Here is a 12,203-nt window from a genome sequence, read left to right as displayed (position 1 = left end):
ACAACATTTCCCACACAAACATAAATGGTATGGATTCGAAAACATCTACACCTACGTCAACAGTAACCAATGTGTACCCAACAGGAATCAAACAGTCTTCGATATCAGTTGCAGTTAGAGTAAGACCATTCACAGTTAACGAAAACAATCGCCTAGTTAAACCAGATGATGATGACTTTTTTCTTGGAGATGGTTGTTTCACGGATGGAAATTCCAATAACAACAATGCCATCACCAACAACCCTTCATCAGCCAATTCTATAACCAAACAGAAATTCCTTAACCAATCAGGTATTAGAAAAATTGTCAATGTAGTTGATGATCGCATGCTAATATTCGACCCACCTGAAACTAACCCTTTAGCAAAGATGCAGAAAAACGCCTTCCCCAATAGTTTTAAAGGGTCACGAATAAGAGAACACAAGTTTGTATTTGATAGATTGTTTGACGAGGATACATCTCAAAATGAAGTATATCAAAACACAACACGGCCATTGCTTGATTCGGTTTTGGATGGGTACAATGCTACTGTTTTTGCATATGGGGCTACTGGATGCGGTAAAACTCATACTATTCTGGGCACTGTTGAAAATCCCGGAGTCATTTTCTTGACAATGAAGGAATTGTACGAAAAAATTGGTGAATTAAGTGACACTAAAATTGTTGATGTAAGTCTATCATATCTTGAGATTTATAATGAAACCATTCGTGATTTACTCAATCCGGAAACAGATTTTAAAAAGTTGATAATTAGAGAGGATTCAAATAACAAGATCTCAGTGTCAAATCTATCACGACATCGGCCCGAATCAGTAGAAGAGGTGATGCAATTGATCATGACCGGAAATGCCAACCGTACATCGAGTCCAACCGAAGCTAATGCAACATCAAGTCGATCACACGCGGTTTTGCAAATAAATATCGATCAAAAGAATCGCACTGGTGATGTTAAAGAAGAACACACGTTTGCCACATTATCAATAATAGATTTGGCAGGAAGTGAACGAGCAGCAGCAACAAAGAATAGAGGAGCTAGATTGAATGAAGGTGCAAATATAAACAAATCATTGCTAGCTTTGGGGAACTGTATTAATGCATTATGTGATCCTAGACGTCGCAATCATATACCTTATCGTGATTCGAAACTAACACGATTGTTGAAGTTTTCACTAGGTGGTAATTGTAAAACTGTCATGATTGTTTGTGTATCGCCAAGTAGTCAACATTATGATGAAACTTTAAACACTTTAAAGTATGCCGATAGAGCTAAGGAAATCAAGACCAAATTGATCAGAAACCAACATAATTTAGATCGACATGTGGGATCCTATTTGAAAATGATTACCGAGCAAAAACAAGAGATTGAAGAGTTACGAGCCAGGGAGAATCAAGTTGTTGGCATTACAATTGATAAGAGAAAAAAGATTGAAATACGGATTTTTCAATTATTACAAGATACGATTCTATCAGTCAAGCGTAATATTGCCAAATATAATCTAGATAAATCGAAAAAGATATTTATGTTGGCAAAGAGAAAAGTCCTTTTACGACAAAAGGTTGAAATTGAAATCTTACTCGAAGGCAAACAACAGTTTAATCAACAACGACAATCATTTTTGCATCAACGTTTTGATCAATTAACTTCAACTATTTACGATTTGTGTGAACAGATTATGTCGAAAATTGATCATCAAATTTTTCAAATTGAGTCTCAGTATAGGCAACGCACCGAAATTGATCATATATTGGGGGAATCGGCTGAACGAGTATTGAAACGATTGGAGGATGAAGAACCAGATTGGACGTTGAATCATTCTATTATATATGATCAACTGATTCAATCAATTCGTGATGATTTGCAACTGGAAATCTTGGTTAAATCGTCAGCATTATATGACCATTTAATTTACTCACTAGCGGATTTTTATCGTACTCCATGGGCGATAGCAGCGTATCTAGCCAACCATGGTGGTGACGGAGGTGGTGGTAGCGGTAATGACGATAGAATAATGCAAGATTTACTTGGTGGGTTGGAGAAACTAGTCAATGGAACATTTGATGGTGTTTTTGAAAGATTTGCTTTGGATTATCTTCGAAATAAAACATGGGATGAAACTGGGACTAATAATGGAAATGTATCAATGAGGCAAGAAGAGTTGGAAGACAGAATGATCAATGATGAAAATGTATATTCTGCTCAATTATACAAGAAACCACGTACTAATGGTGCAGGTTCTGGTGCTGGTGTAAGTTCGATAATATCACCACCACGAGATATAAGGAAGCCATCGACTAGGCGAATGAAAACGTCGCCAAATAGTAAAACAAAACGATCTTTGAAGTTGCCTACTGCGTCGTCATCAACTAGTAATAATAATAATAGTGGTTCTAAACGAGACTCGTTAGCACTACCCGCAACAGGCCGAGACCCAAAAGAAGTTAGCCCTACAGAGCAAGCAGATCCAAAAGCAGATTCGATAGCAGATCCAACAGCAGATACAAGTATGAATGATGTTAGTTTCCAAAATAACTCCGACCTAATGTTTCAAGACGGCAACAACTCGATAATAGAACAAGATCTAGATTCACCAATGAGTAACAAACAAGTACAGTTTTTTGATCTATCGCAAGATTTACAAATGAGTTCCCCACCATTACCACAAGTGCCGTTCATACGTAGTGAATCTTTGACAAGAATTGATAATGGGGATGGCAATGGCAGGGGTGAGCGTCAACCTCACGGACAGAATGAGTCAGAGGCGACTCCATCGGCACCACTGCCATCAGAACGACCACCACCACCACAACAACAACAGCACCCTTTCCCTCCCTTACATAGCTTCAATTTGACTGAGCTGAAGATGTCCCTTTTGAATAGACTGGCCGCCAGAGTAATGCTGCAAAACGCAGAATAAGAAAACGAAACAGCAATTGAAGTGGTATTTATGGATCTACCAAGTACATAGCATAGGAGATTTCCTTACATAGGCATATTCAAAAAGATTTTCAAATAATTTTTGATTTTAAAATTAACTCTCAAACAAACTATAAATCGTAACAACCATTAGCTAGTAAAAAAACAAGACACTTGTAGATACGGGAAAAGGGTAGACATACTCTCTCATTTTACCAACCACCTCTACCTCCACGGCCTTCTTCCATTCTGTCTCCGTATCCGCCTGGGCCGCCAAAACCACCACCTCCTCCTCCATGGTGACGTCCTTCTTCCATTCTGTCTCCGTATCCACCTGGGCCGCCAAAGCCACCACCGCCACCTCCATGGCGTCCACCATGTCCACCTTCATTGCGGCCACCTCCATAACCAAAATCTCCACCTTCGTTACGACCACCGCCATATCCACCATCATTACGGCCACCGCCATATCCACCTTCGTTACGGCCACCGCCATATCCACCATCGTTACGGCCACCGCCATATCCACCATCATTACGGCCACCACCATATCCACCATCATTGCTGCCACCACCGCCAAAGAATCCACCAAGGCCACCTTCATTAGAACCACTATGGTGTTGGTTCTCTTGCTTGTGCTCCTTGTATTCATTTTGGAGCTTACTGCCTCCAATGGCACCACCAATAGCTCCCAACACCGTACCTAATTTACCGTGGTTTTGACCACCCAACTTATCACCACCAATGCCACCAATGACACTACCGGCGACACCACCGAGGAACCCTCTGTCTTGCAGTTCGCCATTGCCACCACGTTGGTCATCACCTTGTTGTTGTTGGTTGTTGCCTCCTTGTGGGGTGTATTCACCTTGGTTACCTGATGAGTAGAAATCGTTTGCTGACATATTTAATCAATTGACTTTAAATGAAAAAGAAGACAAAAAATAAGTAAAATAGAGTCAAGTGGAATTGCAATTGATATATATATATATATATTGTCGATTTCGGAAACGTGTCGACAACTGGAGAGAGGCTTTTTTTGTTTTAAAGAATTCCGGTGATCCAAAACAAAATTAAAATGAAATTGCTTCTAAAGAGCCAAAAATGGGGCGTTATTGTGTAATGTTGTATTGTACTGCATGTAACCATTGATTCTATAGATTATATGCACTACTAAGCAGGCAGCCTCTTAGAAATGCACGTGATCAATTCTCAATCTTGAACTCCTTTGCGGTATTATCTCTCGTTTTTGTAATGGTACTGTTATATTGATGCCAAATAACTACGTCTTCTTCTTCTTCTGGAATCTTCTCATCATTCACAAGTCAAGGCTTAGGGTCAAATTTCACAAATGTGCTTTTGTTCCCTGTTGATGAAGATAATGATGTAATTTGGTGGTAATCTGTTTTTTGAGTGAGACACGCATCAAAGGCTTGGCAGTACATATAAATTTTGTTCGATTACAACACAAAAACATAGACAACAAAGTTTGATGATCTTTTCTTCTTCAGGGGGGAGGCAGTGTGTGCAGCTCATATTCAATTGACACTGGGTGTTAACGTTTTAGCACATAAATTGAACCGTAAATTGATGTCGTAATAATGACATCAGAGGAACACATTATCGCAACCACACCTTCCATTCCTGAATTACAGCGCTGCCTTTGAAACACAAGTCGACTCAGCACGTGATTGCTCTTGAGGTGTCAAAAGTCTTTAGCACATATTGTTTCAACAACATAAGAGTAATCATTTCTTTTCATTGTTTGCAACTGCCTACTTTATACTCTTAAAATGTACACACAGAGACACACACTACCATCTAGCTCTCTAAAACACACTCTGATTCTTCAACATTCCATCAATATATATCATCTTCAATCATCTCTTCCTATACAACTACATAATCACGCAGTCCTTTTCCTGTGCTGCACTGCCATCGGCATGAGCAACAACCGGCCTCTTTTTCAACTTCTTTTGAATCTTAGCCAGCAACTCCTTATCAGTCAATCGAGTCAACGATTTCTCATCTCCGTTCTCTGCTGCTTTAGTATACCAATGTTGCGCTTCCTTGACATCCTTTGTGCATCCAATTCCCTTGTCGTAGAAATTGGCCAAGGCAAATTGAGCTTTAGGTAAATTACACAATGCTGCGCGTTTAGCCCATTCAAAAGCTTCTTGGTCGTCTTTTGGCAAATATGGGTCAGACCCAACCAAGTACCAAGCACACATGGCCAACATTGAATTGGGATCACCTCCTAATGCTGCTTGCGTGTAGTAATGAATAGACAAGTTTGAATCTTGGGGAACAATTTCTCCCACTTCATAGTGATGGCCTAATATGGCGGCTGACTGCGTATGGCCCAAAGATGCTGCTTGTGCATATAATTCCAAGGCATACTTCTTATCTAGCAAGACAATATCCTTGAACCCGTTGTAATATAATTTACCCAATTCAAATGGTGCTGCAGCAGTCAATTCAGTAGCGACATTAGTAGCTCTAGTCAACCACTTGATTCCCATCTTCTTCGTATTCATATCATTGGGCAATCCCATTCTACTGTAGAACGAATAGACTCCCAATTTATACATTGCTGCAGGATGATTTCTTGAAGCAGCAATTTTCAAATACTCAACAGCTTTTCTTGCATCTCTGCCTGTACCCAACCCTTCTTCATAACAGTATGAAGTACGGTAAGCACTTTCAGTGTGTCCATGTTTAGCTGCCGCTTGGAAAAGAATAAATGCATCTTTGTTATCAATTCTGTCCAATGCTCCTGAACTATAAGCATCACCTAATAAATATTGGGCTTCAACATACCCTTTATCTGATAACTTTTTTAAATAAAATACTGCCTCTTTCAAAAATGCCTTACGCAACTTCTTTTCATTACCTTCCACTTCTATAGTTGAAAAATCAATTGATTTATTCTTCTTGTGTTTATCTTTATCTTTGCTGGAAGTATCGGGCTTGCGAGGAGAATTTTCAATTGACCTATTGTTTATGGGGGTATTGTCACCCGATTCTGATGAAAAAGACAATGGCGCATTAGTAGTAGCTGTGTTGATATTCGTATTATTTGCCGATTCAACTGCCAACATCAATGCTGTTTGTAACATATACTGGGCATATTGAAACAATACATTTGGATCATTTGACTTTTTGGCATTTTTGCGATACAATTCCAAGGTCTTGATTCTGGGTAATAAATTGGATGAATTCGAACCCAAATACTGTTGAATCACATTTTGGTTAAAATCAACCATCGACGAATTATCATTACGATCATAAAAAAATGATGATGTGGATGATACTGAACGGTTATGTCCATATTTTGTCGATACGGCAACTGAAGGCGTACTCAAGTTATTTTCAGATCTACTGAAAATTTGGTGATCTATATTGTTGGTGTTGCTATTATTGTTGAGGTTGAGATTAACCACAGACGAAGTAGCTGATAATGGGTTTGAAGGCGGTGACGAAGGAGTAGAATCATATATCGGATAGGGTGCAGTTGGTGGCGATGTGATTTCAGTGACTCCAATCTTGGGTGAATCGTACACGGCTGGATCCGGCACCACTTGTTGTGGTTGTTGTGGCTGCTCCTGTTGGTAGAACTGTTGGTCAGTTGGTGACAATTGTCCAGCCATTCTAGGTGAAGAGTTGCCTGAAGATGAATGCGAAATATTTGGGACCAAATGAGTAGGCAAGCTTGATAAACGCTGTTGCTTGTCAGCAGCATCATCACCGCCTAACAAGCTTCGGTACTTTTGTCTTTGTGGCTGTGGTGTGGGATGATTATGACTATGATTATGATGATGATGTTGTTGGTGTTGATGCTGTGGCGCAGATGCATGACGCGCGTAATGTTGTTGTGATTGTGGCTGCTGTTGCTGCTGTTGGTATTGTTGTGGGTAATGATACTGATGTTGTGGCGGTGGAATAGGCTCGTATTGATACTGTGGCATCAGTTCTGAAGAATCATGCTGTATATATGGTTTATTGTTTTGATTAGGAGGTAAATGCAAATCTTCCATTCCTGAATTAACTTCAGTCATACTAGGAGAGCTATCAGAGGGGTCACTTTGGCTAGTTTGATTGAGATCCAGAAGAGGATAAGGTGTGGTAGCAGTGGTAGCAGTGGTAGCAGTGGTAGTGGCAGTAGTTGCACTGCTACTGGATGAAGTTACTTGACGATAAGGATGTGATGAACCAGAACTCATTATTAGCAACCCATCTAGTTTAGTTTAGTTTAGTTTAGTTTAGTGTGGTGGTAGTAGTAGTGGTAATAGCAGCAGTAGTAACGATAGTGTGTATGCTTGTTAACTAAATCCTAACTGATTGGTTGTTAAAAATTGTGGTTGGTTGGTTGGTTGGTTGGTTGGTTGGTTGGTTGGTTGGTTGGTTGGTTGGTTGGCTTGTTCTAGAAATGGAAAAATAAAAAAAAAAAAATTTCTGGTCTTTTTTAAAGAGAGAAAGAGAGAGAAAGAGAGAGAGTATGTGTATGTGTGTGAGTGGGTAAAAATTAAATTATATTTAGTAACTTGTTTTTGTCTTAAAAGGGGAGAAACAGACATTTCTTTGTTTTTATTTTTTATTTTTCTTTCTACTTCTGTCGTATTTGAAACAGAGAGGGAAGGACAAAGAAGACACGGTGTTTCATCAACTGGTATGTTAGTACTATTACATCATACTTCTACTATCTGCTATATAAAACAAAACAATAACTCTCCATCTGTCAAACTTTTGGAAAAGGGTCCTCGTTTAAACTTAGCCGTCAAAGTGACAGGTAAAAAGTAAAGTAAAAGTAAAGTAACGTACATTTAAGCAAAGTCAAGTCAAGTCATACATACATACACTGTATTTATATCTGAAGCTTTTTATGTTATGTTAAGCGGCAAAGATATATCTATTGAGATATATACACCTCTTTCCTTTCTAGCAGTAGAGATCCCTAACACTTTGAAAATCGGAGGAAGGCGTTGTCGTTCAACATAGGCGTGTCAATTTGGCTAAATTTACTTCCACCCCAAGAAAAAGCAAAAAAAAATAACCTGTAAATGGGGCTCAATGGGGTAAAATCGGGACTTCCTGGCTTCACCGCAAACAACCAAGAGTTTCTGGGAAATGCCAAATGCATCAAATATGGGGAAAATCAGTGTTACATCGTTGTTTGCTCTGGCAGTCGCTATTACCATAAGTTTAATCTACCTATGTGTTCTGTTGCGTTGATTTACTATCAAAATTTACACAAAAACCTGACTCGCATAAAATTTTGGAAAGTTCCATGCTTTACGGGCCGAAACTGGTATAAATTCCGGAAGTATTTGTCCTTGGTTTTACCGAAATCAAATCTACCCATTACAGACTCACCAGGTAGCCCAGGTAGCCTAGGTAGCCTATGAAAGAGAGCATCTACCGCCAAAACTGACCAAGAAGAGTCACCACAGTACTGTTCCTAGAGTATCATTTATATTCATTAAGTCAAAACTAAATATCAAACTTTCTATCAAAAAGCTCTCATTTATCTACAATACAGTTCTTAACTACCTCTCCCCCCATCTCACTCAACCCGTCTTCATGATGCCAAAATAAGCAGCAACAAAAGCAGCAACCAAAATACCAAACAATGCAGTCAAACTGCCAAAGCTACCACCAGCACCAGCACCAGCACCAGCACCATCACCACCATTGACTCCCTTACGGTTGTTATTTTTATTAACAACAGACAAATGTCTCTCGTGTTCAATCAATATCCTTGCACGATCTTCTGGATCCAAGTTATCCAACTGTGATAAATCAATAGCCCTTTCGGTACCATCACCATTTCCACCACCATTGCTTGCTAATGCTCTTTGTCTCTTCTTCTCCGCTTCTTCTTCTTCAGCACGAGCAATTTCCAACTTATTCTGCTTCACCACATCAGGAAACTGCTTAACAAACCTTGGATCCTCTTTTATATTCCATTTTTTACTATCACGAGCCAACTTCCGCTTCACATTATCTGACGTCGTAATCGACCCCGTTGTCGACTCCTGACCCGTCATAAAACTAAGCAACCCCGTTAAAATTGTCGCTACACTCCATGCCGGGTTCCATGTATCAGGATGATAATCACTCATTGACAAACATAATCGGGTATTGCAGGCAAATCTCCCATTAGGTGTAATCATTGATATCGAAGGTGGCTTGAATGGATATTCTTGTGGAAATCGTAATAATCCATGGTATTGACCTTGTTCAAAGGGGGTGTTGGGTGGTCCAGTGATGATATAGTGCCACTCCAATATGTTTTCATCGTTCGGTTTGGCAGTGATATAAGGAGGTGGTGTCAACTGGATTGACTTGTATTCTTTGGTTAATCGTCTTTGTGATTGCCTTGATGCCATATTATCTATAAAATAGGGGTAGTATGATAAAGTAGTTTCTGAAGAATAAGCTAAACTGTTATGATGATGTGTATAACTGGGAGCATATAAAGTGCGTGGATTGTATGTTTTAAATTGTGTTTATGTGTATTCTGGAAAGAAATGGTGTGTATAAGTGTAGTGTGATTTTTAAAATTGATGATGAAATTAAATTGATATGTCGTTTTACCCACACACAATTTCTTTTTTTTCTTTCTTGCATTTCTTTTTTTGTTGGGAACAGTTTAAGTTGTGTCATAAAAAATTCCAATGTCGAGTTTAATCACACGACACATAAAATGTATTCAGTATATATCTACAATTTCTAGTATCACAACATATATACACTTATCAGATCTCGACTACTCTTTTCACAGCATAAACATACATCAACTCACAATCTCTTTCTCACTCACTTTTGATTCAGGTTTCTGTCCAATGGCATAAATCAAGCTCGTCTCAATCAAAAAGTTCAACTCTCCATCAACTTCCTTAACTTCCAACTCACCATTCGTCATCTTGTCAACCATTGATTGCTTAGAATGATTGAGGATGAATTCCTTTGGCTGACATAAATAAGTCCTAAATTCTCTAGCACTTGACACATTAATTAACCCAGCCATGTTTGCCAACGTATGGTTTAATTTATCAATTTTTAACCCACCCATATGCTGGACTCCATGAGAAATTGATCTATTGTTGTTGTTATGGGACGTGGACGATTCATTGATTTCTTCAACATCTTCATTGTAAAAGTCAATAATAAACATCCATCCACCGGGTCTCAAGAATTCTGCCAATTTCTTGGTTACTTGTTGATAATTATGAATGTGATGGTAAGATATAGTGGAAAATATGACATCAAAGTGGTTGTTAAACTTCGTCAACTCTGGTTGTAATTTTGGATCAAGCACATCGTATTCATAAGACTTCATTGATAATTTGTCACTACTCGACTTAGCAGCTCTCTCATTAAAATACTTCAAGAAAGTAGGCCCAATATCAATGCCGACAATCTCGCTCTTGACCTCTGTATCACTTTTCTTACTATCCAGTGTCAAGTAAGGCACAAACAACTCAGTCACCATCCCAGTCCCACAAGCAAAATCCAACAACTTCATTCCAGGACGGAAAATTGATTTTGGATACTTATCCAAATAAGTTTTGGAATCAGGCAAGGTGTTTTCCCTCGTGAATCCATTCAATGGTAAATGAGCATCACCCAATAATGGGTCCGATTCCGCTAAATTCTTTCGCTTCACGGGTAAACTTAAATCAAACTCCAACAAATGTTTGACAAATAAATAACTAAGCAAGATTTGTGACTCTCTCTTCTCGTACTTTTTAGCAAACGCATCATCAAACGCCAGTTTGTTTTCGGCAATTGCTTGTTGATGGGCTTGTGTTGAATGTGGGTGGTGGGGGTTAGTGTCGTTAGATGCCATTCTTGCGTTTGTTTTTTGTTTGATTCTGGTGGTTTCTTGACTAGAAAGAACTAGTTTCTCTGATTTTTAAGATTTCGGAGCAATTGTGAGTTCTTGGATCAATTGCATGCGGAGAGGAGTAAGTGGAGATGTTTAAACTAACCTTTTATATCGACTGATTCTATAATATTTTGTATTTGTAGTATTACATAAGCGAGCCAATTCGGACTTTCCTAATTAAGTAATACTTTATTTTCGCGCCAACAAAGTATGAACCACTCATTTACTTCACTTTTGATTCTGGTTTTTGCCCAATGGCATAAATAAAACTATTCTCAACAAGGTAATTCATCTGTCCTTCAATCTCTTTACTCTCTAACTCGCCGTTCTTCATTTTATCAACCATGGATTTAGTACTGTGACTACGAATAAATACATCTGGCTGCCATAACTTTGCCCGAAATTCTCTGGCACTCGATACATTCACTAATCCCGAAATTTCACCCAATGTGTGGTTTAATTTATCGATTTTTAATCCACCCATATGTTGAACTTCATTCGATAAGGATCTCATGTCAGAATCGTCAATCTCTTCAACGTCTTCATTGTAAAAGTCAATAATAAACATCCATCCACCGGGTCTCAAGAATTCTGCCAATTTCTTGGTTACTTGTTGATAATTATGAATGTGATGGTAAGATATAGTGGAAAATATGACATCAAAGTGGTTGTTAAACTTCGTCAACTCTGGTTGTAATTTTGGATCAAGCACATCGTATTCATAAGACTTCATTGATAATTTGTCACTACTCGACTTAGCAGCTCTCTCATTAAAATACTTCAAGAAAGTAGGCCCAATATCAATGCCGACAATCTCGCTCTTGACCTCTGCATCACTTTTCTTACTATCCAGTGTCAAGTAAGGCACAAACAACTCAGTCACCATCCCAGTCCCACAAGCGAAATCCAACAACTTCACACCTGGATGGAAAATTGAATTTGGGTAGTTTGCCAAGTACGTCTTTGGATCAGGCAAAATTTCATTTCTATTAAACCCATTAAATGGTAATTGAGCATCACCCAACAATAGTTCTGACTCCGCCAAACTCTTTCGTTTTACCGGTAAACTTAAATCAAACTCCAACATATGCTTAACAAATAAATAAGCCATTAAGATTTGTGTTTCCTTTTTCTCATATTTCTGAGCTAGCACTTCGTCAAATGCCTGTCTGTTCAATTCGACTGCATGTTGATGGGCTTGCGCTGCCTGAGATTCAGTGTCTGCCATTCTTAATTTTAGTTTTGGTTTCCGATTCAATAGGTTTGTACTTGGCTAACGAGGTAGTGTACTGAAAATGGAAAGTGCCTTGCTATGTTGCAATTATCGGTAAGCCAAGTTGTAACTGCAATGGTGATGTAAATAAATCGACTTATTTATGAGGAGAGATTGTCCCGTGT

The 12,203-nt window shown here is 38.8% G+C and overlaps 6 protein-coding genes across 6 annotated transcripts; 1 reads left to right on the top strand and 5 right to left on the bottom strand. All coding sequences in view use genetic code 12, as the record gives it.

Moving 5' to 3' along the window:
* Positions 1-29: 29 nt before the first annotated feature.
* Positions 30-2,915, top strand: KIP3 (tubulin-dependent ATPase; the record flags this gene model as incomplete). Its single annotated transcript, XM_051813099.1, has 1 exon — positions 30-2,915. One exon carries the CDS (start codon positions 30-32, stop codon positions 2,913-2,915), a length of 2,886 nt encoding a protein of 961 aa, XP_051673211.1.
* A 211-nt stretch (positions 2,916-3,126) lies between these two features.
* Positions 3,127-3,819, bottom strand: RCT1 (Rct1p; the record flags this gene model as incomplete). The annotated part of the gene is made up of 1 exon (XM_051813097.1): positions 3,127-3,819. One exon carries the CDS (start codon positions 3,817-3,819, stop codon positions 3,127-3,129), a length of 693 nt encoding a protein of 230 aa, XP_051673210.1.
* A 993-nt stretch (positions 3,820-4,812) lies between these two features.
* Positions 4,813-7,137, bottom strand: CHS4 (Chs4p; the record flags this gene model as incomplete). Its single annotated transcript, XM_051813096.1, has 1 exon — positions 4,813-7,137. The coding sequence occupies one exon, from the start codon at positions 7,135-7,137 to the stop codon at positions 4,813-4,815; it is 2,325 nt and encodes a 774-aa protein (XP_051673209.1).
* A 1,344-nt stretch (positions 7,138-8,481) lies between these two features.
* Positions 8,482-9,303, bottom strand: CANMA_001156 (E2 ubiquitin-conjugating protein; the record flags this gene model as incomplete). Its single annotated transcript, XM_051813095.1, has 1 exon — positions 8,482-9,303. The coding sequence occupies one exon, from the start codon at positions 9,301-9,303 to the stop codon at positions 8,482-8,484; it is 822 nt and encodes a 273-aa protein (XP_051673208.1).
* A 407-nt stretch (positions 9,304-9,710) lies between these two features.
* Positions 9,711-10,766, bottom strand: CANMA_001155 (class I SAM-dependent methyltransferase; the record flags this gene model as incomplete). The annotated part of the gene is made up of 1 exon (XM_051813094.1): positions 9,711-10,766. The coding sequence occupies one exon, from the start codon at positions 10,764-10,766 to the stop codon at positions 9,711-9,713; it is 1,056 nt and encodes a 351-aa protein (XP_051673207.1).
* Positions 10,767-11,028: 262 nt separating this feature from the next.
* On the bottom strand, positions 11,029-12,033 carry CANMA_001154 (class I SAM-dependent methyltransferase; the record flags this gene model as incomplete). Its single annotated transcript, XM_051813093.1, has 1 exon — positions 11,029-12,033. One exon carries the CDS (start codon positions 12,031-12,033, stop codon positions 11,029-11,031), a length of 1,005 nt encoding a protein of 334 aa, XP_051673206.1.
* Between the last annotated feature and the right edge of the window lie 170 nt (positions 12,034-12,203).

The sequence above is a fragment of the Candida margitis genome, assembly GCF_024628925.1.
Source record: "Candida margitis strain CBS 14175 chromosome Unknown scaffold55, whole genome shotgun sequence".
NCBI lineage: Eukaryota > Fungi > Ascomycota > Pichiomycetes > Serinales > Debaryomycetaceae > Lodderomyces > Lodderomyces margitis.
The sequence above is the reverse complement of the archived record's forward strand: the minus strand, read 5'-3'. Positions and strand labels throughout refer to the sequence as shown.